Source organism: Aspergillus luchuensis, chromosome 4, assembly GCF_016861625.1.
Source record: "Aspergillus luchuensis IFO 4308 DNA, chromosome 4, nearly complete sequence".
Classification (NCBI taxonomy): domain Eukaryota; kingdom Fungi; phylum Ascomycota; class Eurotiomycetes; order Eurotiales; family Aspergillaceae; genus Aspergillus; species Aspergillus luchuensis.
Window position 1 is genome coordinate 2,387,947 of NC_054852.1, and position 27,679 is coordinate 2,415,625.

The 27,679-nt window shown below is 50.3% G+C and overlaps 11 protein-coding genes across 11 annotated transcripts; 6 read left to right on the forward strand and 5 right to left on the reverse strand.

Moving 5' to 3' along the window:
- Positions 1-355: 355 nt before the first annotated feature.
- Positions 356-2,157, reverse strand: AKAW2_40829A (uncharacterized protein; the record flags this gene model as incomplete). Its single annotated transcript, XM_041689200.1, has 5 exons — positions 356-1,191; positions 1,269-1,563; positions 1,632-1,664; positions 1,747-1,897; positions 1,967-2,157. 5 exons carry the CDS (start codon positions 2,155-2,157, stop codon positions 356-358), a joined length of 1,506 nt encoding a protein of 501 aa, XP_041542909.1.
- A 463-nt stretch (positions 2,158-2,620) lies between these two features.
- AKAW2_40830A (uncharacterized protein) lies at positions 2,621-5,419 on the reverse strand (the record flags this gene model as incomplete). The annotated part of the gene is made up of 8 exons (XM_041689202.1): positions 2,621-3,416; positions 3,484-3,662; positions 3,746-3,867; positions 3,926-3,993; positions 4,064-4,191; positions 4,257-4,531; positions 4,618-4,891; positions 4,964-5,419. The coding sequence occupies 8 exons, from the start codon at positions 5,417-5,419 to the stop codon at positions 2,621-2,623; spliced, it is 2,298 nt and encodes a 765-aa protein (XP_041542910.1).
- Positions 5,420-6,105: 686 nt separating this feature from the next.
- Positions 6,106-7,370, reverse strand: AKAW2_40831A (uncharacterized protein; the record flags this gene model as incomplete). Its single annotated transcript, XM_041689203.1, has 5 exons — positions 6,106-6,270; positions 6,355-6,740; positions 6,813-6,942; positions 7,028-7,121; positions 7,177-7,370. 5 exons carry the CDS (start codon positions 7,368-7,370, stop codon positions 6,106-6,108), a joined length of 969 nt encoding a protein of 322 aa, XP_041542911.1.
- Positions 7,371-7,699: 329 nt separating this feature from the next.
- AKAW2_40832S (uncharacterized protein) lies at positions 7,700-8,254 on the forward strand (the record flags this gene model as incomplete). Its single annotated transcript, XM_041689204.1, has 1 exon — positions 7,700-8,254. The coding sequence occupies one exon, from the start codon at positions 7,700-7,702 to the stop codon at positions 8,252-8,254; it is 555 nt and encodes a 184-aa protein (XP_041542912.1).
- A 168-nt stretch (positions 8,255-8,422) lies between these two features.
- On the forward strand, positions 8,423-11,002 carry AKAW2_40833S (uncharacterized protein; the record flags this gene model as incomplete). Its single annotated transcript, XM_041689205.1, has 1 exon — positions 8,423-11,002. The coding sequence occupies one exon, from the start codon at positions 8,423-8,425 to the stop codon at positions 11,000-11,002; it is 2,580 nt and encodes an 859-aa protein (XP_041542913.1).
- A 612-nt stretch (positions 11,003-11,614) lies between these two features.
- On the reverse strand, positions 11,615-12,112 carry AKAW2_40834A (uncharacterized protein; the record flags this gene model as incomplete). Its single annotated transcript, XM_041689206.1, has 1 exon — positions 11,615-12,112. One exon carries the CDS (start codon positions 12,110-12,112, stop codon positions 11,615-11,617), a length of 498 nt encoding a protein of 165 aa, XP_041542914.1.
- Positions 12,113-14,562: 2,450 nt separating this feature from the next.
- Positions 14,563-16,617, reverse strand: AKAW2_40835A (uncharacterized protein; the record flags this gene model as incomplete). Its single annotated transcript, XM_041689207.1, has 1 exon — positions 14,563-16,617. One exon carries the CDS (start codon positions 16,615-16,617, stop codon positions 14,563-14,565), a length of 2,055 nt encoding a protein of 684 aa, XP_041542915.1.
- A 1,819-nt stretch (positions 16,618-18,436) lies between these two features.
- On the forward strand, positions 18,437-19,294 carry AKAW2_40836S (uncharacterized protein; the record flags this gene model as incomplete). Its single annotated transcript, XM_041689208.1, has 1 exon — positions 18,437-19,294. One exon carries the CDS (start codon positions 18,437-18,439, stop codon positions 19,292-19,294), a length of 858 nt encoding a protein of 285 aa, XP_041542916.1.
- Positions 19,295-20,094: 800 nt separating this feature from the next.
- AKAW2_40837S (uncharacterized protein) lies at positions 20,095-21,353 on the forward strand (the record flags this gene model as incomplete). Its single annotated transcript, XM_041689209.1, has 3 exons — positions 20,095-20,207; positions 20,260-20,930; positions 20,998-21,353. The coding sequence occupies 3 exons, from the start codon at positions 20,095-20,097 to the stop codon at positions 21,351-21,353; spliced, it is 1,140 nt and encodes a 379-aa protein (XP_041542917.1).
- Positions 21,354-23,176: 1,823 nt separating this feature from the next.
- AKAW2_40838S (putative MFS transporter) lies at positions 23,177-25,071 on the forward strand (the record flags this gene model as incomplete). The annotated part of the gene is made up of 4 exons (XM_041689210.1): positions 23,177-23,384; positions 23,437-23,599; positions 23,647-24,708; positions 24,762-25,071. 4 exons carry the CDS (start codon positions 23,177-23,179, stop codon positions 25,069-25,071), a joined length of 1,743 nt encoding a protein of 580 aa, XP_041542918.1.
- Positions 25,072-25,920: 849 nt separating this feature from the next.
- AKAW2_40839S (dienelactone hydrolase) lies at positions 25,921-27,552 on the forward strand (the record flags this gene model as incomplete). Its single annotated transcript, XM_041689211.1, has 3 exons — positions 25,921-26,167; positions 26,260-26,697; positions 26,756-27,552. 3 exons carry the CDS (start codon positions 25,921-25,923, stop codon positions 27,550-27,552), a joined length of 1,482 nt encoding a protein of 493 aa, XP_041542919.1.
- Between the last annotated feature and the right edge of the window lie 127 nt (positions 27,553-27,679).

Sequence of the window (27,679 nt, forward strand, 5' to 3'; positions counted from 1 at the left end):
TGTCAATTTTAGGCCTCATCGAAGAGCTTTGGAAGGAAAATTGGAACAAATCAGGAACATCTGGGCCTCTAGTGGGCAGGGTTATGAACCACCAGACAGGTCAATAAGATTAGCACTGCTCCTAGCTATCTATATGTACCATAAATAGCACCACATACGCTTCCGGTTGTGTAAAAATGCGAAATCATTTCTTTCTGTACCCGCGATGGTTTATATTGGAAGAACGGGCTCTCACACAACGATAATCGGGTCATGACGCACCCAGTCGCCATAGCCCTTCGTCACTCGCGTCCTTCCCCCATCCCATTCCCCCTTGTAGGCGCTCTTTCCATCCCTATATTGCACTTGATTGCACTTATAAAACGAAGCGGAACATGGGATGCTCATCACCCTTCTCCGCAATATCCGGAGGGGTGTAGTTAGGATCACAAGAACCATGCTGGCGGTCGCGGCGGGTGTTTTCGCGAGAAAGCAACAGGCGCAGGATGAGAGCGAGGCTACAGGCGCCGAAGAGTACGCCGGCGCAGATCCACATGCCCTTGGAGAACATAGGCGAGTCCTGCGAGGGAAACAGACGAGCACCCAGCAGGGGACCGCACTGGCCGATCATGCCGAAGATGGCCAGACCGACGCCGCGCTTGGAGGAAGAGCCCTGGTTGTCGGTTACCCAAGTGAAGGTGAGCGAGACGGCTGGAAAGACGCCTGCGCAGATCAGGAAGGTGGCGAAGAAGCGCACCGCGTTTGTCGCGACCAGTGCCAGGATGATGTAGCCGGCGCCGCCCAGGGCAGCAAAAAAGGAGATAAAGATGGCGCGTTGGCGGACATGGTCGGAGAGAAGACTGGCGCCGATGCAGCAGACCAGGGATGCGAAGTAAGGGATGGCGGAGAAGCCCTCGGCTTGCGTCTTGGTGTATCCCATGTGGGATAGGATTGTGGGGAGGTAGGCTGGGAGGGAGCCGAACGCGGTGTTGAGGCAGAAGATTATCCCCGCCTGGAAGTAGTTCTTGTAATCCTTGAAAGCCGCGAAGGCTTGCTTGAAGTTGACTTTCTTCTCTTGATCTCGACCCCGGCCGAGGATTGCCCGCTGGCCAATAATTAGGTTTTGTTGCTCGGAGAGGAACGGACTCTCGAAAGGACCGTTTGGAAGGTAGAAGTAGGCGACAACGGCAAGAATCAAGGTAGGTATTCCCTCTGCGAAAGGAGATTGTCAGGACCTTTACTATCACAGGGAATGAAGAGAGAGAGAGAGAGAGAGAAAGGCAGCTTACCGATGATGAAAAGCAACTGCCAGTGTTCTATACCTTCGTGGCCGGTAACAACCCCGTACGCGATGGCCGACGCTAGGGCATTAGCCAGAGGCGAGCAAGCCATGAACAAACCGTAGCGCAACCCCATCTCGTGCCGATGGTAAAAGAAGCTCATATATAGAGCGATAGCGGGAACAAACCCGGCCTCGAAAATGCCCACCAAAATGCGGCACACGAGCAGGCCGGCATAGCTAGTGGTGGCAGCTTGAATCATGTCCAGAGTACCCCAGCCAAACGCCATGCAAGCTGCCCATAACTGTGTTTGGAATTAGCGGTATTGTTCGTGTCTGTGCCGAGGATTGATTGGATTCAAGGAAGACATACCGGTAGCGGAACTACCTTCCAGGCCAGAATTAGCTGTTTATGGGATACCATGATATTAGCCAGTACCCCGGTTTTTTCCACACCACAGTTCCTGTGGAAAGAAGGATTGCCATACCCAATGAAAGCAAATACATGCGATATAGTAGACAGTCACCACCATCGAATATTGAGAGGAGGTGATCCCCCAGGCTTTACCCATACCAGCTGTGTACGCATTGCCAATATTGCCTCTGTCCATATAGGAGCAGAGATATAAGGATCCAAGCCTGTTTTAGTCAGTAAAAGCTTCTTCACGTTATTGAATCATTGAACATGAAAGAAGGATGCAGACTAACAGAGGAATGAGCACCGAGTCCAGTTTCCTTAGGGCTTGCCGCTCTTCTTCTTTGGTCCAAGCCCGCTCTGGAAGCAAATTTGGGTCACCAATTTTGTCGACGTCGACGTTCTCCACACAGTCCACCAGCCCATCTTGCTGAATGTTCTTGTCCATAATGAGCAATGATGAATGAGAGATAATTTTGAACATATATGGCTCTAATAGCTTTTTAAAGAATATATGTGAGAGGAGTTTGATGGCGTTTGGAATTTAGGGATGTAGGGACTGCCTTGTGGTCTGACCGGTGTCGGCATCTTACCGAGCAAGGGCAAGCTGGCCGCCATCTTTCCCCGCGAATGATTTCCCTTTCCCCCGCATTCCCCCGGCTTGTGTGGGGATGGTCCACCCACAGGATACGAAGAATGCCGGTCAATTGACTGTTTTCCCGTACCGGTTAGGAGTCGAGCCACCACATTTGTTTCAGTGAATAGAGTCATCAGAATGTAAGTAACGTATTTAAAAAAAAAATTATCTACAGGCATAGAGAAGCAACGGCAGAAATGATGGCACTGCTGGGGTAAGGAAATCACTTGATAACTTCGCTGATACATTGCCCACCATTCGTGTGGGGTGAATATGAAATGGCCATATGTTCCTGTACGCTCTTGGAGCGTCATGAGAATGGCTGGCTGCACGGGGTTTCATACGCCATTTCCGGCACAAACCCACCACCGACATCATCCATCTGCCAATCGATCCACATAGATTCCAGGTCCAAATCGGGATCGAGAATCGGTCCCTGCTGCTGCCCATAGGAGATGTTGAGAGAGGATAATGGCTCGGGTACGGTTCTGTCGGCAGCTGAGCCATGCAGGCTGGTCCCCGACGAAACAAACGAAGACCCGGGGGATATTGCGTGATCAAGAGCAGATTCATCGAACTGGGACTTTGGAAAAGGCTGGCCTCTCCCTCCGCCTTCTCCTTCCCCCCCTTCTCCTACGGGTCCTCCCTTCTCCAGCAAACAGATGGGTAGCTGCTCCTGTCCGTTGGTGGAGGAAGAAGCCTGAGGCTGCTGCATTTGTCCCTTCAACGACCAGCGCTGCCCAATATGCGAATGAATAATCTCGATGCTGCGCCGCATGCCCGGTGTTTGCTTGACTTCCGTCTCCAACATGTGCAATGTTACCGCCAGGCGATCTATCGCCATGTGCGCCAGACGTTTGTTGTTGTGTTGCGCTAGTCGCACATCGATTGTAGCCGCCGTGTACACGCAGTAGGAAATCAAATAGCTTTGGAATTCGAAGTTGAATAGTCGGCCATACGCGCGGAAGAGCTCATTCACGCGCATGGCTTGCTCGGTGCACACCACTTGCGCCCGTAGTGCCAGGGGATTATTCTGCAGATTCGGGTGCCACAACCAGACGAAAAACGGTCGGTAAAGCAAGATTAGGACAGTGTGGCATAATATACTAGCCAGCAATCAGCACATCCGATATTAACGAGTAGTACAGAGGAGATATCAGAGGCTTTACGTACTTGAGACAGAGAATATGAGGAGGAACGCAGGACTGTAAGCTTGTCGGGTCTTCAATCTGAAGGGCTGCTGGGAGTTCCTGCCTGAATGCCATCAACTTGTTTTCCAAATCCGATATGACGCTCATTTCCACGTTTCCAACCGGACCGTTGTAGATAACATTGTAGGTCTCATTAATGATCTGGGAAGAAAAAGTGAGGCGATGATATGTCAACAGGGCTGCACACGAGAAAAGGAGAGGATATGCCGTAAAATGTCGCTGACCTTGGCTAATTTGCAGAAATTTATAAAGGTCAATGTACTATGACATTTGGTTGCGGGGTAGATTTTACCAGTCCCCAATAGGTGCGGAGGCTGCCAGAGGTCATCATCGTCGGACAAGTCAACTAGAATATGACATTGTTGTTAACATCTAAACTGCTGTCCCATGATCGTAACACCTACAAAGCGTGGAAGGGGAAAAGGGCATGTCAGTCAAAGACGGAGATCGTCCTAGGCAAAGACTAATTGATCTGCTGCCGGTCAACCAGCGCCCGCGGTCTTTTTCTTCAGTCTTCAAATTTAGCGAGAACTTTCACTCACTTGTCCCACGCATAACAGGATAAAAACAATCTCTTCCGTACTTCCAAATCATCTGGCTCCATTGATTTCGTGAGGTCCGCATAGCTACGCTTTATGTGGAGGCCGAGGTCTGTGAGCATTCTTATTGCCTGGAGGACCACGAGTCAACAAAGACGCGAGACAATAACGGCTGCGGGTTGACAAAGGTCCTTACCATGCCCGTATATAGCCATCCTTCGCTACTATTCCCAACTGCGCACTGCCTGCCACCTAAGATCAAGAGTCCTTGGATGGTTGGAATCCGAGGTTTGCTCTGTCTCATCTCTCGAACCAAGAGGTGCAACGCCTCCCGTAGAAAGAACTCTCCTCGCTCAAAGGACGCAAACCGTAGATCATTCTCTGGCAGGTGTCGACAGGCATGCGCGAGGATTACATTCAAGAGAAAGGTGGAAAAGTATGGCCCCCCAAGAGCCATATCGCGGAAGAAACCTTGCAAGAGACCGGCACGGCACATGTCAGAAGTTTCGTCAGACCAAGTAGAGAGAGGCAAATTGGTTTGTTGTTTGGAGACCTACAGCGTCGATAAACACAGTTATGCAGGGGAGCTTGCCATGCCCAATACACTTCCAGGAGATTGATACAGATGGTGGGATCCACGTCTGTATAACGAGGTATATTCTCGTACGCTGTACGCTCCCAGGAGGCCTGAAACCGGGCATTGGAGGACAGCCATCTCTGATGGTACAGCTCTGTCGCTCGAACCTCCGTCTCCTTTTTCTGGGTCTGTCCATCGTGCACCTCCTTATGATCCGAGAGACCACGAAACCGCGAGGTGGCGCCAAAATATTGCTGCTCGCATAATCACTTAGCACGAACGTGGTCTCTCCGGGTGCAGTGGTGATGGAAATGTCTGGAGCTTACTTTTCCATCTGTATTAGTGATGATAATGTTATCACCCTCGTAGCGCTCCTGATCCGCCGGTTCAGTATGCGCCTCTGGAGGAACGCGCAACGGTAATACGGACAATGCTACCGGGCCCGTTGTGGTTGTCTGTGTTGGAGCGGTTAGTGCTGGCATGTCCGGTTGCGGCTGCGGCTGTGAGGATGAACTGGCAGGGCGACTATCGTGGGCGCCGGTCTCCGTGGCAGTGAGTTCTCGGACTCGATCTTCTAGCTCGCGGATCCGGGCCTCTTTGGTGTGCAGCTCCCCGGCCATGTGTAATGCGGCTGTCGAGTCATTCTTGTAGTAACAGCTCGAGTTTGACCGCGCACAGTTTTTGCAGGTTGGCTTGCGGCCATCACATTTGACCTTACGCTGGCGGCAGGCAAGACATGCAAAATTGTACTTTCTTCCGGACAGACGGCTACGGGAGTCCATTATTGAAAGGCCGTTAGCAGGAAATCACTTGTGAGAGACGATTTCATGTTTGATGGACAGGTTCTGCGGGGAATTCATGGTATTCTGATCGACTACGAAGTGGTGAGTTCGGATGACACGGATGACTAATCTCCATGTGGGTATCTTAGTTTTCTGACCCAAGCACTTCAATTGTCTTATAACAGGTTCTTTTTCTTCTTCTTTCCTTTTCTGCTTTTTCTGGCCAGAAATTACTGTTCGTGACTTAGCCGTTTGAATGCGAGTCTCAAAGGATATTCCGATATTCTTCCAGCAATCAAAATAAGAGCTACAACTGCAATTGTACCATGTCAAAGGTTCCGGTAATTACGTCCTTTTCCAAGATACAGAGCTTTGTATTGTGGCTTGTGGCATGGGTATAACATCCTCCAAAATGACCGGTTGGTAGGTACTACGTGTGGGGAAGGGGTTAGTCTGGGGCAGACTTGGGTCAGAGCTTTGGGGTTAGCGCACGGAATCATGCCGATTGTCTCCATTTGTCGAGTAGCCGGAGGAAATGGGGAGTCTCGTAAGCCATCGTGAAAACAAAGTTTAACATCAGAAGTGCCATAGTATACTTTCGGCTTGTGAGCAAATATTCTATAATCGTAGTACCCTTCCTCTTGTTCTTTATCACAACCTAGAAGTGCAAAAGGAAAGAAGAATACTCAGAAGACTGCACAGGCATTGGGGGGACTAGCCACTCCGCCAGGCAGATTCAGGGGTTGACTAGTTAGAAGAAATGTCCAGCGACCCAGCTCCCTGCATGTCTGACTTAACTCTTCGAGATCCCAACACTCTCCAATTGGCATTCCCCACCCGCTCAGGAAGACCTAGAATAGAGAGAGAGAGGGAAGTATAAGTCATCGAGATAGTCCAGTCGTTGGTGTCAGAACTTGCTATTGATCATGGCTTACCTCATGCATACACACGCCCCATGGTTTTGGTGAGGGCCAGGCTTCATAGGCGACAGTGTCACTGGCAACGGCGGCGAATCCATTCTCCCAATGCCATCGTATGGCTGCCTCCGTGGCTTCAACACCACACGAGGCGCGATCATCTCGGCCTCCCAAGTGCCTCTTCTCCTCGTCGGTCAACTTAGAGTACGCGTCAGTCCACCCAGTGCGGATCACGAGGACGTCCCCTGGTCTGAAAGTGACCTGTTGCTCACGGGCAATGTCCAACAGCTCGTTTAGGCGAATGGGCTGGTTGGTAAAGGGTCGGAGCTCAAACCCCTTTTTAAGCGCATATTCATACCAGTCGAGAAGAACCCCCCGGGTGACAATCGGTTTCTGAGCCATATCTAGAAAGCCCAGGCTCATTAGTTCTGTGTTCCGTTCGCGGCCCCTTGGTATATTTCTACTTATTTACTTACTTTGTATACCAAGTTTCTTTGTGGAGGCTATCTCACCCTGAAGCACCCCATTGTAGAATTGCTTCGTCTCGGTGTAGGGATAGTGGCGCAGTCCATCCCAGTGGCTGGAACTCTGAGTGTTGAAATCCAACTAATCTTCTTGTCAGTAATTCTGCAGATTTCTCATTTTTATAGTCATTGGTAGGGGTAGAAGGAGAGAAGGAAAGCTCACTCACTTCATCGTCGTTTGCGAAGCCTTTAGCGATCAAATTATGTGCACACGGCTTTCGGCGAGGGTTCATTGGCTTGAGTGGTACGTTTAAGGGGAGACTGCGCAATCATGTGTTAACGTTCCACTACACACAAACACGCAGAGTCGCTATACTTGAGATTGACGACGCGACCTAGCTTGGCTTCGTGCAAAGCTAACTGGGTGACCTCGTTCGTAATCAGATTGAGCGTGCCCAGTTCGTCGTCCGGTCCCCAAAGCCCCCAAGCGGATCCTTTGGGATCTCCCGAGCGCAGGGGCAGCTCGTCAAAGCCTGGAAGACGCAGTTCAGAAGCCGGGTCGCGCGTCATGATAGGCGGCTCTTTAGGGAGAAATCAGTCACAAGCAGAATTGATGTGGGATGCTCTGAGGCGGAAGAAGAGAGACTCTGATGAAAAATCCAAAATCCAATGACAAGTGGGTGCATAAAAGTTGAAGCCAAGTCAACTACTTGGGAGTATATTGTCTCCGATTTGACAGCAGCACTTGTGCTCGGTAGGGTTCGGCATGTTGCCGTCTGAGCACAGCGGGGTCTCGGTAAGATGCCGAAGCTGCGGTCGTCCCAATACATAATAAAGGCACGGACCCAGAAGATTTTCGATTATGGCAAGGACAGAATAGACCACGGGACTCCGAAATCATGGCAGAGTTCAGTATTCTGACCCCTAATGCCATGCTTGGCTATGGCTACAAACTCGAGCATTTCTGGTACGGCGTTGAGCAATACTCCCCAAAAGCCATTATCGTCGACAGTGGCTCTACCGATGGCGGCCCCTACAAATTGGGCTTGAATAAGATGACCTGCGGTCGCGACTCATATGTCCGCGATCTAACTCCTATTCTGCAAGCCTGTTTTCACAAGAAGATTCAAGTACTCATTGGATCCGTGGGCGGAGATGGTAGTAATAAGCACGTCCAGGAAATGTTCGAGATTATTCGGGAAATCGCCGCCCACGAGGGATTATCTTTCAAAGTGGCGACCATCAATGCAGGATTCCGACGGGATCTACTTACACATCGCATCGTCAACAACATGGTGTCACCCTGCGGTCCCGTGGAAGAACTGACGGTTGAAAGTGTTGATCGTGCCATTGACCTCGTCGCCCAGATGGGTGCAGAACCGTACGTCCATCCCCTTCCTCGTGTATTCCCTGCTCACCAGGTACCTCGTCCGACAGCTTCACGGAGGCCCTGAAGAGCAACCCCGACATCATTCTGGGCGGTCGCTGCTACGATCCAGCTCCCTTTGCCGCCTTCGCCATGCATCATGGAGTGCAGCCAGGCGTTGCAATGGCATATGGGGAAAATCATGGAGTGCGGAGGCATCTGTGCCATACCAAAGGGACGGTCAATGATTGCAACTATGCGCTCCGACTCTTTCGATCTCACCCCTTTGGCGCCTCGCGAACGTTGCACTCCTCTATCAGTCGCTGCTCATACACTATACGAGAAAACGCGTCCCGACCGTCTGCCGGGGCCCGGAGGTGTCCTTTGTCTGGACCATGCCTCTTACGAGCAGCTGACCGAGAAGACGGTCCGTGTTCGTGGCGCTGAATTCTGCCCGACTCCGGTTTATCAGGTCAAGCTGGAAGGAGTCGAAAAACTCGGATACCGGACAATCTTTATTGGAGGGATTCGAGACCCGATTTTGATCGGTCAAATCGATTCTTTTCTGGCCGACGTGCGCGCGTATACTCGGAACCTGTTCCCCCAGCTCGATCAGTCGCCGCAGTGCCAGCTGATCTTTCACTTCTATGGCCGTGATGGCGTGATGGGACCTATCGAGCCCGCGGCGGTCGCGGGCCATGAATTGGGTATCTTGGGCGAAGTGGTGGCCCCGTCCCAGGAACTTTCCTACACCATCGCCAACAATGCCCGTGCCTCTATCCTTCACATGCCCTACAAGAACCAGGTTGCGACCACAGGAAACTTTGCTTCCCCTCTCTCGCCACATGAAACCAATGCTGGCCCCGTGTTTCGCTTCAATGTCTATCACCTGGTCGACTTGAAGCCGGGCGAAGAGACGAACCTGTTCCCCGTGGAGCTGAGGACTATTGACAGTGCCCCGACTGCCCCAAAACCCGTGTGCCCCGGTCTGACCGACGGTGACTGGGAAAGACTCGCGGCCGAGCCATTGGAGCCCTTAGCCTCCAAACCCATCCCCAACCGTACCTGCCAGATGCTGGACATCGCCAAAATTATCCGTTCCAAGAACTCCGGACCGTTCGAGTTGACATTCGACATCATGTTTGACACCAAAGAGGCGTATGAACGGGTCAAAAACGCAAACGTCTTGACGAATAGCCGGATCATGAGTTTGTATCGCCTCCAAGAAGAAGACATTATTACCAACATGTTCTTCGAGCCTGCTCTCGCCTGGAAATGTACCATTCGCCGCCCCTGGGAGCAGGGAACCGTAGGGGAGAGAGACACCCTGGGAACGCAGCAACATGGGCCCTTGCTGACCATCACCGTTCCTGGGGACGAGGAGGCACCCTTTGCAGACCGCTCTCATTTTTCGGCCAGGGATAGTGTCAACTACCTATGGAACACTCTCGGCCTCCCAGCGGGTGTCCCAAACGACCGGCTTCAGCTGCCCGGACAAGGTCTAGGCCTTCCCTCATCCTTCAAAGTTGCCCACCTCGCTCAGGCCTCTATTGGGCTCTCCGCCCTACTTGCCGCCCAGATATACGCCCTTCGCAGCGGCTCCGCCGTCCCCGCAGTCTCAGTTCCCCTGCAACATGCGGCTATCGAGTTCAAATCTGAGCGCCTGTACACCCTAGACGGCAAGCCGGCACCGTCGCCCTGGGGCCCCATCGGAGGACTCCACAAAACAGCTGATGGCTACGTTCGCGTGCACGACTCGTTCCCCAACCACCGGAATGGCGCAAAAGCCCTGGTTGGATGCCCCCCAGATGCTGACCGGGCGCAACTCGCATCGCGGCTTGTAAGTTGGCGTTCGGTTGATGTGGAGGCGGCCGCCTTCGACGCAAAGCTGGTCATCTCCGCTCTGCGCAGCTACTCGGAATGGGACGTGCTCCCGCAAGCCCGTGCCGTCAGCGACTTTCCAATTACCCTACGGAAGCTGTGTGATGGACCAGTCGGGCTCCCCGCGACCATGACCTCTACGAGGCCGGACAAGTGTCTGAGGGGCCTCCGCGTACTGGAGCTCTCGCGTGTCATCGCTGCCCCGCTATCTGGCAAGACGTTGGCGGCGCACGGCGCTGACGTTCTCTGGGTCACCAGCCCCAACCTCCCCGATCTTCCGACAATGGACCGGGACTTTGGCCGTGGGAAGCGCACCATCCAGCTAGATCTGACCACTGAGGCGGATCAGGCGGAGCTCGACCGGCTGCTGGTCGACGCCCATGTGTTCACTCAAGGCTTTCGGCCCGGCGGCCTCGCGCAGCGAGGCTACTCCCCCGCGGCCCTTGCCCAACGCTTCCAAAACCGCAACATCATCTGCGCCAATATGTCCGCCTACGGACCTGAGGGCCCTTGGGCCAACAGGCGTGGCTTTGATTCCCTCGTCCAGACCTGTTCCGGCATGAATGTCTCCGAAGCGGAGCACTTCGGCGCCGGCGAGGCCGCCCGACCCACCCCCTGCCAGGCTCTTGATCACGCTGGTGGCTACTTCCTTGCCGCCGGTATCCAGGCGGCCTTGTACAAGCAAGCTACCGTGGGCGGCTCTTGGCAAGTCGATGTTTCCCTGGCCGGTGTCATGAAGTACCTGCGCTCGCTCGGCCAGTTCGACGGCCGCTCTGGCTTTGAGACCGCAGACTACCAATGCACCAACGATGTTCCTCCACAGTTTCTCGAGACACGCGAGACCGCATTCGGCCCCATGGTGGCTGTACGCCATTCTGCGGCTATTGATGGTGTCGCCGTAGGCTGGGACTTCATGCCGAAGCCGTTGGGCTCGGATGAGAAGATGTGGATCTGACGTGGGTATATGCTAGACTTCGGGACTGGTTCTGAGGGAGGCATCTGAACAGTCACTTTCTCTGTTCATTTGTGCAAAGTCAGTACTTTGGCCTGCTAATCTCTTCTCGTCTTTTTGACAATATACCCTCTGCGCGTGGGGGGTCGTCAATTGTCTCGACCATTTTACTAGCCACTTGTATCAATCGTATGACCTCTCAAGGTGTGAGGATAGGACTTTGTCTTAGATAATCATTGTATCTTGAAGACTGTTATAATTCAAGCCTATCTCCATCTCACCAATCCGGTTCTCAGCTGTCCACTATTATAAGAAGATTTCGTTTTCCCGGCTTTTTCCCCCATTCCGTCCTTATACTGAATGGTCTATCTAGTTGATGAAACTAGTACTATCGAAATGCCTCTTCGAGCGACTCACAATAAGGAACGAACCCAGAGAATCACTCTAGCCTATTAGCCCCTTGGTATCCTACCCCCGTTCGCAAGCCTATCACAGGTCTTCTCATACTTCCCAGATCACCTCATCCATACGCCGACAGTGACACGCTCCACCCCCCATCACGACCATCAGCAGCTATATAGCAGATCCCTGTTTGACCTACACCGACGGCATTCATCAACCCTTCCTCACACCCTTCCTGTTCACAATATCATCCAAGTCATATACCACCAACCAATCACCAGCCGGCTCATACTCCGGCAATTGGATATCCGGATTATGTCGATTAATGCCCCTAGCGAACAGCAGCCGAGCATATACAGGATCAAACACGAAGGTTGTTTCCCCGGTCACGCTGTTCTTGATTTCGGCCGTGGCCTCAATCTCGTCAATAGCAATGTATTCGTCCGGTTGCGGCACGGAGGCCTTTTCAATTTGGAGTTTAATATGCTGCGCCGTCTCAGGGTCAAACCGGGTGTCGATGAAGTATAAGGCGTTACGACCGGCTGCAGCCACGTAAGGAGTATCTGGCGCCACAATTCGACGGCCCAGAGAGGTTTCAATCACTTCTGGTACAAAGCTACCACTCCGGTATTCCTCTTGGAAAGTCGGAGAGCCCTCACATGGTCGAAATGGGTTTAGAAGCATGGTTATCAGGAGGAGTTGGAGGAGCATTTTCGGGATTTGGGGACGGAAGAGCGGAAGGAGAAGGGGGAGTGTATCTAGTTTTAATGCTACAGACCTGTGCCTTACGAATTCTATGTCAGTTCTAGGATTCTCTCGGTGGCTTGAAAGTTCGGGTTCATGACATTGGGGGAGTATGAGACCCTGCATGATCACGCGCTAAATGCTTGGTGTTAGGTCCGATTGTCAAAGCCACATCAGGAACGATTGGTCACTTCAATGGTACGAAGATGCTAGCATTACAGACCCGGGGATGCCGGAGGGGTTGTTCGGTAAATGTTGCTGCCTACGTTGGGTTGCGCTTGTCGTGGTCATTACTGACAGGGGCTTGAGAGTTTGATTTACCCTATAGGCCGAAGATATGGAAAAGTAGCAAGGGTTCATTTTGGTATGCAAGCCGCGTGGGGTATAAGTGGGAAAGTAATTGGACGCTTTTGTACAAATCAACCCAAAGAATAAAATTGCATCAGGAGCAGGGAATCATGATTAAAGAGAATTTTCGATAAAGATGCTTCCCGAACAAAATTAACCCTTTTTTCAGTATATGGAGCTGAAGTATGAGGAGCTTAACTGTGAGATTAGCCTTCTAAGACAAATCCTAGTGGGATAGTGTGTGATAAAGAAGTGCTGGTTTGGTGATTGTATTGTCCCTAAGGTCATATTATGTCATATTCCCGCCGGGGCTCCGGAGGACTGACAGGTATTGTTATCTATTTGTCTCACTTCTGCACCCTGTACTACGAGCGTTTAAAACTTTTTGGGCCTAATTTCCTGAGCTAAGCTTTGATAATCAATATCTGGTATCTATCCTGTAGACCCTGGGCTCCTTCCCCTCCCGGGGCCTTGAAATTCCTATCCGTAAATCCCGCACCTGTTGCCCCCAACAATTCCACGGCCCTGGACCGCCACAAGTAATACTATTCGCGCAGGAACATTGCCCGCGTGTGGAAGGCAGCAGGCAGCATGTGCGTGATACCAGAGGAGGGGAGGCGTATCCTTCCCATTTGTCTTGTTGATCTCGCGCCCTGACGCACCTCAGAGATTTTCCTGGTTCAGGGTTCAGGGCTGTGGGATAAGGCTGGCTCTGCCGCAACCCGATTAGGTGGAGGTAGCTTTGTTCCTTTCTTTTTCCTTTTTTTTTTACTGGCGTGTGTTTGCAAAGATATTATTTTGAACACGATTTCTAGTTAGAATTCTTGGGATCTCAGATAAGGATCGTAAACGGATTACTGTGGTTTCTGTCTATATTAGCTAAAGGACATATGGAAACAGCTACTGTTCTAGTAATTGATTAGGTACAGTATATAGGACCAAATTAGTATTCCTGACCGATGACAAATGGACTTATCGTCTAACCTGCAACTCCATCATTAAGCCTTCCTTGACCTAAACCACTATGGACTGACGCTGTTTGATGCAGTCCCTAGTGGTATATAAATGCATCTTGGGCGGGGCAAGCAACTTCTTAGTAGACCTTGGTAGGTCAGGGCTGTCAAGTTGGAGGAACACCAGTAGTGCAATATAAAGAGCAAAAGTTTGTTCGGCGCTACTGCAGCCATAGTCACATTCAGTAGACCAACCGGGGAGACAGAACAGGGCGGGCATCTTATCATCATCCATCCGATTTGTTGGCTAAGCTTCGTAGAGACCTCTAAGCAGTGTGTGCTGGCGAGGCTGACATGCAGCCCAATGCCTTGGTGCTGGCAGGAATGTACGAGGGAGTACAGCCTGGGACATTAACGATAGTCAATGTATACCATGCTGCGGCTTCATGTTATTGATTATATACCGGAGTATTATTAGTGGGTTTACTGAGCTATGTTGTGATAGCGCAACTGTTCCTGTCAACTTAGCGCCTTCTAAGCACTTAGTGCGGCTTCGAAAGCTATCAATGTATCGCCTTGACCCGGTGGAGCCTAAAAGTATAGTGGTGGCAATAATGCATAGCCTTTCCTACGAAAGCTCGTATGACTTGGGCTGCGGGGTCTGGGATCTAGGTCTCCTGTATAAAGTTTCTTAAGCTCGTAAAACATATTCTTTGGCAGACCTCAATCCACACTAAGCTTTTATGAGAAAATACCAAGTTTATTTAGTTAGATCATCGTTTGATCTGACTAGTCCAGTATCTAGGCTAGAGCATAGGATGCCTTCCAGCCACGGGTGGTAATCGGCTGACCCTTGGGGAAGCTAAGCAAGTACAGGATGTCTTATCCGCAAGGTTCATTTTGCCTCTATTTTGGTAAATCATCATAGTCAGTAATTATATATTACTGTTTGACCATTCTGAAATTTGCACAGGCCGTATCAATCTTCATGTTGTCAGAACAAACAGAAGATGGTATCGATGATAAAATAGATCCAGAAGAGGTTCATAACATAAGAGTTTGTTATTTATATACTTCCTTCCACTTCCAACGAATTATATTTGGTATTTTGAGTCATCAAGCGCTTGGTACCCCATATTCAAGCAGCCTCAACCAAATAACAAGATGCCAGTCCTGATCGTTAGCCATAGGGTCAGCTACATTAGCCGACTTACCGTTAACTGCCGAAGGATAGACAAATGCACAAGTTGCCGACCCTCCCGGAAAAAAATTAACCATATTAGATCGTAGGATCTTCAGAGCAATATCATCTGTTTGCTTGGTTCTCAGCTCTCGAGGAAGGCGGATGAGTGCTTGACTAGTCAACGCACTCCAGTAATGAGGAAACACGTCACCCCATTGACGACGAAGGCCAAACCAATAATCATCCCAGTGACGGTTGGCAATTTGGTAGAGCCGAGCATGTGGCTGTGACCCGGAGAAGGCCATGAGCCAGTTGAGACGCTCCTGTGTCTCGCTCAGCAGCGTGGCGTTTCTCGTTAAATTATATGTGTCTGCGACCATCTCGACTAGAGGTTCGACGATAGACTGCTCATAGCTTACTTCGGATGCCGGGAGGTCGCGTCCATCGTTCACGAAGCTCATAGTTGTATCGACAAGTGCTCTTTTGTACGTGGCGCTTTCGTTGTATCGTCCAAGTTTGTCGAGGCTGTCGCAGAGTTCTAGGATGGCTTGGGGAAAGAAGATGATCGGTGCTTCCTGCACCTGTCCGACTTCGAATGCTCTGTTAAGTAGTGTCACTGCCGTGTCGATATTTGTGCTATTGCCGAGCCATTTGTACCGGTCGTTGAAAAACATCACAAGCCATATGGCGTCGTATGGCCTCTGAGTTTGAGAGCATCCAGTGCAACGGCGCGTATTCCCTTCAGAGTCAAATAGAGAGGTACTAGCAAACTCGACCCAATTTCTCAAAGGGATATCCACTAATTCGGACGATATATAGCCCTGCATAGCTGCTAACTGAAGAAGCGTAGGCATGGCAATCCGCTCCGAACCATCCCCCCAGTCGTCCCATGTGCTTGACACAATCGTAGTAAGGTTTTCAGTGTCAATGGCAACAAAAGCAGCATTGAGAGGGGCTGGACGCTGCACCGGCCGCTGGTGTTCTAGGATGTAGTGGGCCCTCTCTCGCACAACAGTTTCGAGCGGCAGGTGGAATGAGATTTCAGTCCGGGAATCGCCAATATCAACGTTATAGGTTCCTGGTGAACTCGCACTGAGTGTGTAGCTAGTTCCTCTCCGCCTGATCTTCAAATTCGAAGTTGACGAAGTCGGTTTGATCTCTGAATCGACGGTGATTTCTTGGTCTAAAGGGGCCGAGTACGCCGAGAAGGTTGCTGGAGGTTTCGTAGCTTCAATGAAGTCGCTGGTGTTATTATAGAACCCAATTTCCCACTCCAGAACGTATGAGTCTCCCGGGTCAATATAGACCACTGGTTGACCACCGAAACCATTGGGGTCCCTCTTGGCGTCCGTGACTTGAAGAACTATGTGCCCTCGGACATCAGAGCTGGTGGATGACTCAAGAGAGTAGCTCCATAAATGGCCCTTTCGAACAATGAGGCCTAACGAGCGACCCTCGCCTGACATAGGTTCAGCTAACGCCCATGCCCATGCACCGCCAGTGAAAATATGGGCATTTACGGCAGATGTCAAAGACCAGAGGGCCGTATCATAAAGGTCGTTAAAGGGAGTCTGTATGTGTAACCCTGTTACGGTGATCCTCTCAGGCGAGGTATTTTCGAACATGTACGTTTCCGTGAGGACCCGCCCAGGGAACCGTGTGATTCTTAGTCGTAGGCCATCACCAAGGGGGATGCTGTAAGGTCCAGTGAAGTTGTTGTAGGGAATATGATCCAGGTTCCAGGACCCCTCTCCAGAATCAGTGCTAATGGTTCCTGCTCCCCATGCATGACTACGCGTGTGGAATGCTGCTGTTGTTTCATTTAGAAGAAATTCTCGTTGAGGGTTTGTTCCATCAACGAATTGGACGATGGCGCTGGAATTTGAATACAAGAGAGCATGTCCGGATGGAAATGTATGAGAATAATTGGACGCCTCAGTAATGGCACAGATACGGATCACGGCAAGAAGATGCAGTAGTAACCACATTTTGTACCCCTGCAAAAAATAATAGAACAAAGTAGGGGGAGCTCCGAAGTACCTTGTAATACTCGGTTTTCTTTCTTATGAGAATCTCTTCACCAAACAGAGCTCGGCCCCGATTAACCCGACGGCCTTCTGTCTTTCAGAAGAGGGGGTTGTCAGGGTTCGCAAATAACCTCGGCCGGGAATGTAGTAGAGAGGATCAGCATTCCCCGGCAAATGAGATACCTTGCCACATCAGACTGCATATACATTAATTTGCTAAAGGAATTCATGTCAATATCGCAATAGGTTTAGTTTCCGCTTCCAATTACCAGAATACGGGCTGCCGTGCCTGTCGTTGCCCGATTTAGCAATAGTGTAGTATGTTCTGACATCGTAAGATGCCACCAGTCAGATAGATACATTCCAGGCACAATATGCCAACAGATCTGCTTTTAATTAGTACTATAGGCTGAGACTAAGAGACATTCGGAAGCGCAGCTGAACTCTGTTCGGCTAAATCTTGTTCCAAGCGAAGGTTGTAGGTGCATGCCGTCGCATAACATCTTCAAGGGAGTAGAATACCTAAGCCCTAGCGACACAAGTGGTGAGTCGTGGCAACTTGCTAGATCTTTCGCGAACCCCGGGCAGCTTAGGAAGTGTCTAGTTAGCTTTGGGAGGCGACTGGTCGTCATCATTATTCCTGGACTTTATGCATCATTAGAGCTTTGTACACCACGTAGTCGCCGAAGTTCAATCGAAAGAACTATGAATCTACTGAGATAACACCATCTTCTCGAAGAGGATATTAGAGCCACGAAGTATGATTGGCCGAAGCTGCTGTAGTGGAACAGTTTCTGAGGAATCATGGTACCTTGTCTGGTCTCTACAGCATTAAACTTGGGACTCCAGATTCGAAAGGCTCATAAAGCATTGAGTGCGGGGTTCCCTTTCAGCAAAACTATACAAAGAAAGTCTATTCACGGGATCTAATAGTTTAAAGTGTCCATTACCGTCTAATACGACATATACCCAGAATAAGATGTGGCTTGGTTGGCTCGGGAGCTTAATCGGTCCCGGTCTTTTGAGTGACCCCGCGATCCGCCAGCAGACGCACCTTTGCATCTATTGATAGGCTAGATGATCAGGCTAAACGAATAAGTTGCGAGGAGATTGATCATGTTATATCATTTGGTCATGGTGAAAATATAATTACACAGGTGGCTTCCAAAACCTCCACAGCTTTGTGCCTCGCTGCAATGGCAAAATCATGACGACACTGTAATACGAAGAGGGCGTTGTGGGTATGAAGTATCGCGATGCCTTCAAGTCTTGGCCTCGTACTGGTACTGCATGCGGCTTGCAAATGCGCAATTAGAAGGCATGGGGCGACTTGGAAATAAGCTCAACCTACTTGATAGTATCGGGGTTTTCGTGTTCGGGGTTACTTTTCGGGCTATCGTCAGCTGTGCTGGACTGTTGAGCCCGTCGACGAACTTAACGTCCTAAGTGTTAAGTGAATGTTCCGTTTCTGGCCTGCAAATATACACATTTCTGTTGAACGATTAGCAGTTTACCATTCTTGAAAGTTTGGAGCATCGGGGTATGTGAAGATGGCCAAGAGATCTATTCTAGTCTAGACTACGCCCCCATCATTTGAGCTGCAGTATCACGAAGCATTCCATCTTCCCTCCAGAGTTAGTAGGCAGGAACTCAAATATAAATTCAGTCCAAAACCCCCACGAGATACGCTCATTTGAACAAAGTACATTGCTTCCTATTCAAACTGGATTCCACAGGAATATTTTGGTGCGGAACTTCAACAACTCCTCGATCAACCAACATGCCTGACATTCGCGGCACCACCCTCACCCCCTCAACTTCCAAAATCGACTACCTCGAAGCCTTGCAGGAGGCAGTTGGCTCAAGAGGCCTGAAGACTCTCGCCCCTGACAGTGTTGACAGTCCCGAACTCCAGAACTTGCGGCGGTCCCTCGCCAATTCCACTGCGACCGCACCCGGACGGTATACCTGTTCATCCGAAAAGCCTCTGCCCGTTACCATCAGAGGCATCAACAATCGCGCAACCCTCCAAGGTGGATTCAGAGGAGTGATTCCGCGCTGGAAACCCGACAATCCACCCCAACCCATTAATTTTGCTGCATTCGCAAACGGATACCCACGCCCCGGTCTCGCTCTACTCGCTGCGAATGCGCTCAGGGATGCCGCAAATGACTGGAACAAACTTGACCTAGGGGTGAAGTTCGAGTGGGTGGAGGATATCAACAAAGCGTCATTTGTCCTCTCCTATGCGGGAGACCAGGGGGGTGTGCTCGCGCAGGCGTTCTTCCCGAACGAGGACGATCTCAGTTATCTGAATGTGTACTCGGCTGCATTCGAGCCAGGTACAATTCAGTACTTGAAAAATATCTTTTTGCATGAGCTTGGGCATGTTTTGGGTCTCAGACACGAGTTTGCGCCGGAACTTGAGGATACCAAGGATGATTATAGCGTTCAATTTGGTCCTCGGAATCCACTGTCGGTGATGGGCTATGAATTTCCACCACAGCTGCAGACTACTGATAGAGATAGTGCTCAGGCCTTCTATAGGTTTCCGGGAAGTGAGCTTGGTTGGAAGGAAGCACATGTTCCGCCGTCGAAGAGAAAAATGTTGCCAATCAAGGACTGTACGGCCAGATGAGTCAGGTCTGTGAAGGGGCAAAAAAGTTGTTTTCTTGTATCTTATTTAAGTAGTCATGGATAGGTTTGAACTGCAAATTTGATGACGACTCTGACTGGATAAATCCCAGGATTTTGGTATTCTTTTATGAGACATTGGTGCATGTTGACAGCCTAAAATTCTCCTTGACTGGGGTTGATCGAGGAGGGGACTCGGTATATGTCATCTAAGCTGTTATGGAAGAAGCGATGAGGCGTTGAGTGGGTTACTGCCAGCGAATGCCCGGTGTACGTGATGTTGTGTTTCTTATCCGGCTTGAAGTCGGAAGGAGAGTGATTCCTTCCAGCGACTCGATCCCTGTCGATCGATCTAAGGTCATGTGACCACGTCTCTGAAGACCTGCGTAAGTAACATGACCCCAGTAACTTTACTCTTCCTGGTAATCTTGGTCTCGCGATTGTTTTCTTCCCCCTACACACCGATGCCAAAGACTCGTCGACTCCTTCATCAGGATATTACATACTCCGAGGCCCAAAATGACCAGAATAATATTCTTCACAAATTGAATTTCCCATCCCAGCGGGATCAATTTCTTGACCATGTCTACCGACATCGTTCCTGGATCCAGACAGTGGTGTCGCATCATCTTAACCTCCGGTCAGGGGATGCTTGCCGGGTTTCGCAACCCGATGAGTGGCTCCACGGAAGCTTCAACCTATGTATTCCTGTTCAGATAGATAGACATGACGAATTAGACACAAACAAAATTCCTGTCAGAATCCCGCTTCCTTATCGGATTGGTGAGGCTTTCCGACCCGGTAATGCAGATGAAAAGCTCCGCTGCGAGGCTGGAACCTACGCATGGATGCAACAGATGGCCCCTTCCATTCGAGTTCCACGCTTATATGGGTTTGGACTGTCAACAGGCCAATGTGTAAGCGTATTCAGATTGGTGAGAACTGAGGTTTTGACTAACTACAAACCAGTTCACGGATCTGGAGAACATGCCTTTTCTGGCCCGATGTTTTCATTCCCTCCGCCGCCGCTTTACGGGCATTCTTCGGGTATCAGATCCCCACGCGATATGTTCCGCACCCCGTCAATTACCCTGATGATCCGGGTATGGGCTATCTCTTGATGGAATTTATCGACGATTCTCAAATGCTTTCAAATACGTGGAGCACACATCACGGCGACGAAATATTGCGAGCGAACCTCTTTCGAGATCTGAACACGATCTTTCTAACGCTTGCTCGAGTTCCCCTGCCAAGAGTCGGGTCTTTTGTTATCGATGAAAATGGTTACCTAACATTATCGAATCGGCCTCTATCTTCCGAGATTCAGGAACTTGAGAATGGGAGTATTCCCATTGATATGCCTCGCGACTTCACGTATTCAACCGTTGACTCTTACGTGGTTGCTCTCCTTGCGTGCCATGACAGCCGCATGCAACACCAGCCCAATGCAGTTACGGATCTAAAGGACGGTATCTACCAGATCACAGCCTTGACAATGATGAAAGCCCTATTTCCGCATTTCTTCCAACGTGAACTTCGTCGTGGACCTTTCATCCTGCAGCTGACTGACCTCCATCCAAGCAATATATTTGTTGACAGTAATTGGAATATCAAATGTGTGATTGACTTGGAATGGGCATGTTCGCGTCCAGTTGAAATGTTACATCTTCCCACCTGGCTCACAGATCAGACTGCGGATAACACTAGATCTTGAATCATACAACAAAATCCGCGAGGAATTTATGCATATCCTTCAAGAGCAAGAAAAGATGCTTCCCGTTAAGGAAGACCAAATACCATCACTCTCGACAGTCATGGAACAGGGATGGAAGACAAGAACTTTCTGGTACAGCCTCTGCCTGCGAAGTCCTCTAGGCATCCACCAGTTCTTCTATGACCACATCCAGACCAGGTTCGCAAAGGGCCACGTAGACGATGGTGACTTCTTCCGAATCAATATGAGCTATTGGAGGGAAGGGGCAATTCCATTCCTGCATGCCAAGGTGAAAGACAAGGAGAAATACGATGCGCAACTCCGGGAGGCATTTGAGGTCGAAGTCTGAAGTCGTGGGTGGCGAGAGGGCAGCAAACCATAGATAATAATATTAGTATAGATTGATGTGAAATAAGGGGGCTGATGAGAGGGCGTCGAGCGATGATTTTCCAGAGTGGTAAACAAGGCTGCGAGCGCCGAGCACCGAGCACCAGACAACAAAGTACCTTGCAACGGGACCCAGGTAAGATCCAATCAACTCCCCCTGCTAGCGGTACTACCTGATCAGGTTGAAGGGAATGACACGGACGTTATCTGGCCTGTCACCAGTGGGAGAAACAGGCGATGTGCTATCGATCTGCCTGCTGTATGCACCTGTTACCACATGCAGATCAAATTACGCCATTTCGAATGGGTGCTTCACACACCCACATAGAGCGATACCCTAGCGTAGGCTCGACGAGACCATCATCTGGCTGTCCGGGTCATGGTTTGATATCTTGAGGCCCGGGGGACTGTAGTTATATGATAGTCATACGCATGTCCCACTATAATCTTGCAGTGTTCCACCAGTCTCAATATAGATATATGGGCCGAGTCTGAGCTGGGTGGGTGTCCGGCTTCTTCCATGCTACTAGAAGAATATCTGTTGTCAATCAGTAGGTGCTCACTTGATTCACTTGAGGGCATTTGCAGCAGTGCTTCCACTTAGGAAATGGATAACCGCCAACCGTACTGCTATACCTTCGGATATACTAAAGATATAACTGAGATACTACCTTGCGGGAACAGTTCGAGTGACAAGGAGACATGGAGAGGCCTGAACTTCCTTCAACTAGTCCGGTTCGCTATCTCCTTCCCATTCTGGGTATTCGCATTGACTTGGCGTGTCGCAATAAGACTCCGTAGGACGTGAATGCATCTACCCTTGATTATTAGTTATTCTTAGTTAGTAAACTATAACAATATATGGACAGCATTCTATGAATGTTTGGCCATGTGGGTTTGTCGATGGAACCTGTTTGTGGGAAGTACATGCAACCTATGCAGGGTTGCTAATTTTCTTTCTGCCGTAGAGAACATATTCTCAAAATTATTATTCATCGGGATTCCTAGTATGTGGATCAGGGCACGATTCATACGGTATGCTTCTCTCTGGCGATTGATAAGGGGCACGATCACGCGAGCGATATATATAGAAGTCGGGTTACACTGTTATAGGTTGGTTTTGAAGCGTTCGTCAAGCCACGATGTCGCCATTCCGCGAGGCTAAATTGAGATGAGCCAATGAGTAGGATGACAGGCTAGGATCATTGTCTCCAGCTGTTCGATGCAGCTAATGATTGGTTTGAAGTTTAGGTTGACAGTTGACTAGGTGCTCTGCTAAGTGCAGATGGAATATCCCTAGCTTCCGACCGATGCAGGTGTAGAGTTGAGATCCTTCTCATGACTCAGCGGTATTTTGAATCGACAATTAACAGAAAGAAGTGTGTTTCACAAAGGCATCTGGAGATTCTGGTGCACGGAATCTTGCAGAGTTGTGCAAAAGTGGAGTAAGATAAGCTGGTGGAGAAGGCGGCCGACCAGCACGGTCAAGGCAGGTGTCATCCCCAGTCCTTCCCAGCCATCAACATCCCATTGAGTTTACTGTCAGGCATCTCTTTCACCGCATGAAAGCAGACGATAAGGAAGCAGACCCACTATTCTGCATTCTCGTGCCCAAAACCCGGTTTTTGCTATCCCCGCATGGGTAAGGGATGTGGCGAAGGGGGTTGCAACATCCAGAAGTTTCGACTGGCGCCCGGGCTACCACTTACTTAACCTCATCCACAACCACCCACGGAATTTCCCTCCCGTGTTTGCCGCGAAAACACTAAATCCACAGACGTATCAATGTCTTTGGTGCAGCACGTTTCTGTCATCGAAGGTGTAGATCGAGAACCTGAACATCAGGATGATAGCACCATTGCGACCGCGGTGACGGGTGAGCCTTTCGCTCCGATCCATCGCAAGATCAGCTACGATGTCCTCCAGCCTCCACCTGCTCCGGTCGAGGTAGCTGGAACCCCTGCCTATAAGGTTTCGACCGCAAAGCGACTGGGTACGTCAATTGAGATAATGTAAATAAATAGTATCGTTCTGACTCGTCCTAGCCCAGGTTATCGTTACTATACTTGCGTGTTGGTTCGCGGCAGGCGTGGTCTTCGGATTCGCTGCCTTGAAGCCGGTTCTGGTCGCAGAAGGTGTCTATCGAGATCTGTGTACCGAGGACGAATTACGCGACGGGGTGGAAGTCTGCTCCGAACAGGATCTAAGGTGGGTCCTCAGGTCTGGTCTAGCTGAGCTAGTATTGACTTTTGCAGGTTGAACCTATTCTTTACCATCGGCTCCATCACAGCCAATGTGTCTGCCCTCCCGGTCGGCACTATCCTTGATCGCTATGGATCACGTATCTGTGGCTTTGCCGGCTGCCTGCTACTTGCGCTTGGTAGCTCGCTGATGGCATACTCCTTCTCCCAGCCACAGTTCGATGGCTACATGGCGGGGAATTTCTTCCTCGCACTGGGAGGTACATTCATTTTTGTGCCTTCTTTTCAGATCGCAAACGCCTTTCCCAAGTATGCAGGTACGATCGTCGCTCTTGTTACTGGCGCCTTCGATGCGTCTGCAGCGGTGTACCTATTCTATCGTCTGGTCTACGAGATGACCGATGGATCATTTGATCCTGGGAAGTTCTTCCTGAGCTATACCATAGTGCCTGGTTTCATTCTGGTCGCGTTGATTACACTCATGCCGTCCCATGACTACCAGGGTACGCATGAACTCGAAGTAAAAATCGAAAGAGCAGAAGACGCTACGCGCGATATCCATGACTCGGACGACGATATCGAGAGCGACACGGAGCTACGACGTGTCCGCAGTGAGCGCGCTGAGCGACGCCGAAATAAGATGCGCAAGATTGCCAAGGTGCTGGGGGACAAGGGGGAGCGGAAAGAACGGGAGCAACGAGAAGAGGATCGCCATGCTGCAAGCGCCGTCTGGGGGGCGCTCCACGGCCAGCCTGCCCATAAGCAGATGACCACACCGTGGTTCATCCTGATTACCTTGATGACAGTCTTGCAGATGCTGCGGATGAACTACTTCATTGCCACCATCCGTGCTCAATACGCGTATATGCTCGACTCGGATGAACTCGCTGTTCAGATCAACAGCTTCTTCGATGTTGCTTTGCCGGTTGGCGGGATTATTTCCACGCCCTTTGTGGGCCTCCTCCTTGACCACATCAGTGTTCCTGCTGTACTTGCTATCATTGTGGTTCTGACGACGGTGATTGGCATTCTGAACTCAATACCTGTTCTGTGGACAGGATACGTGACCGTTACATTGTTTGTTTTGCTGCGACCACTCTATTATTCGGCCATGTCGTAAGTACACCCATCCACTTTTCTATGGAGCTACTGCTGACTGTTTTAAATAGTGACTACGCGACGAAGGTATTCGGATTTGCCACCTTTGGCAGAGTCTATGGCACCATCATCTGTGTGTCGGGAATGGTGAACTTTGCCCAATATGGACTCGATGCGTTGACTCATGGTCCCTTTGATGGAAATCCCATTCCAATCAACATCTTCTTTGCCATCGCTGGCTTCGTGATAGGAACCGCGCTGGTATCGTTTGTGTACGTGGCCGGGCGGCGACTACGGGCACGGGAGCAAGAACTGGAGGAGGATGAGGAACGACAGCGGTTGATTCGGGAGGAGAGCGACGAAGAAGACTACGAAGATTGATTGGGGGTTCTCAATATGTTTATTTCGTATATGTTACGAGATGGATACAGTGGGAGTCTGGTGCATGGTGTACATGGCGCATGCTTGTCCTTTGATGAAGCTTACCGTGGCTTTGCAGGGTAATTTGTGTTCATAACGATTACGATATTAATAGTCTAGTGTAATGAGAAGCACAAAGTACGGCTCCACAGACTGGCAGTATTCCGAATTGCATTTTATTAGAGGATCATACGATGGGGCAGCATGGTTCGATTAAGGTTTGGATCCGTCAGTATACTTCTCGATGGCATGTAGGATGACATCTATGCCTTCACCAGGATGTAGTAACTATAGCCTAGAATTATCTTCCAGTACTACCCTTCCTCTTCCTATTTACTTTCATCTTACTTCATTTCTGTCTGTTTATCTTCCGAAACCACATATACGCAGTCCTCCTCGCAATAAATATCTACACCATCTCTCCGCTCTTGGCAAGCGGCAGGAGCATCCGCCTGACCAGTTCAATCCACGTCAGATGTCCCCATCATCTTATTGATCAGATGGGATACAAAGTAACATATAGTCACAATACCAATAATAATCCAATTTTAAATCATAAAGAAATCCCTCCCAAGTATAATCATCGTAAATGTTCAAATACCTGCTCACGTTCCTGCCCTGCCGGCGTCGTCATCATGACGTAGCCATCCGGCGGCCCGCGCTCCACACCAACCATACCATACACATTCTATCTACTACTTACACTTGCGCTTGTTTCATCCTCATTCTTTCTTTCTATATGTACATTCTTAATCCTTAATATATACATACATACATAGTAATTGCTGAAGCAGCAGAGTCTCTTCTATTATGGCCTCCATATCCATCAACGCCCCCGGCGCAACCGGCTTCATCTACAACAACGCCAACCTCGGCACCGCCCGCGTCTGCATCTCCGCCGAAACCCCGGACTTTGATACCGAGACGCTGCGCGCCTGGGCCGACGAGGGGTTTGATGTTGTCTATGCGCCGTATAATAATGGGGGGAAGGAGTATGAGGCGCGGTTGAAGTCCGTTAAGGATGGGTTGGGCGTGGGGGATAATTATGCTGTTATTGGTGAGTACATTCCTGTCGTTCACCGGTTTACTGTATGTGAATCGAAGGCAGTAGGAGTAGTAGGGTTAACTGTTGGGGTTTGTGGTGTATAGCATTCGGCGACGCCGCCTCCTACTGTCTTGACTACTACCTCAAATCGACAAACTGCAGCCGTCTCGCGGCCCTCATCGCATACTATCCCACTACGATCCCTGATACGCGATCGCGATTCCCGTTCTCGGTGCGCGTGTTGATGCATCTTGCTGGAGATACGGTGGACGTGGTGACTATTCCGACGGTTATTGGGCTGCAGGGGAAGAAACATCGCTCGACGAAGCAGATCAACCCTGGTATCGGGACGGGAGAGAGATTGCAGATCGGCTGGCCGGCGTTCACGTATGAGTCGGCGCAGCCGGGGTTCGCGGAGCATGACCTGGAGGAGTTTGATCGGTTGGCGTCGGATTTGGCGTTTAGCCGCACGTTGCAGGTGCTGAGGAAGGCGTTTGGGAAGGATTTGGATTTGGAGAATAGGTGGGAGGAGCAGCTTGAGGGTGAGTTCATACCTTTATTACTTGGTGTCTATTGGGGGTGGAGGGCTTATTGGTACAGCGCGCTTCTTCTCCATGAACCTTACTGGTACTATGGAGCCTTATGTTGGTCATCTCAACCCGACGCTTACTTGCACACCAACCATGAGCGGTGGTATCGGGACACATGCGCTGCGTCGCTTTTATGAACAGCACTTTCTGCGCAAGTTGCCTCCGTCAATGCGGCTGCGGTTGATTTCTCGTACTGTGGGGGCGGATCGTATTGTTGATGAGTTGTATGCCTCGTTCGAACATACTCAGGAAATACCCTGGATGCTACCTGGTGTTCCGCCGACGAATCGTCGGGTCGAGATTATCCTAGTTAGCATTGTCAGTCTGCGCGCGGGCAGACTATACTCGGAACACATGTACTGGGACCAAGCCAGCGTGTTGGTGCAGATCGGACTCCTGGACCCGAAGTTCATACCGGACGGGGCACCCCAAGGCGTGGACAGATTACCAGTTATTGGACGCGAAGCTGCCAGACGCATCGTGGAGGAAGATCCCGAGGCTGAAGGCCGGGACTACCATAATCGGTTGATCCGCCGGGCAAAGGCTAAGCGCGGGAAGGATAAGCCGGTCGAGGAGTCAGGGACGGAGATGGCGAAGAGTGATACGGAGAAGGTGGAGAGTAAGCCGGCTGGGGAGAGTAAGGGGAAGACGGTGCAGAGGGAGCAGAATGGCAAGGGAGAGGATGCATTGGAGAATCATGGAGTGGAGGCGGATGAGAAGGAGAAAGATGCAGAGAAGAATGGCGCGGAAGAGAAGCCGGTTAACCCGACTGCTGCTACGGTGGAGGACACGAAAAGCGATGAATGAGCGTGTATACCCTGCATAGTATGTTTGATTGAGTGTTTTGTTGTGTATTTAGCTTGCATTTTGATTTCACCTCTATGCCGATTTCAATCAATCTCATATCACATCTATAATACCACCTCACTGCTAG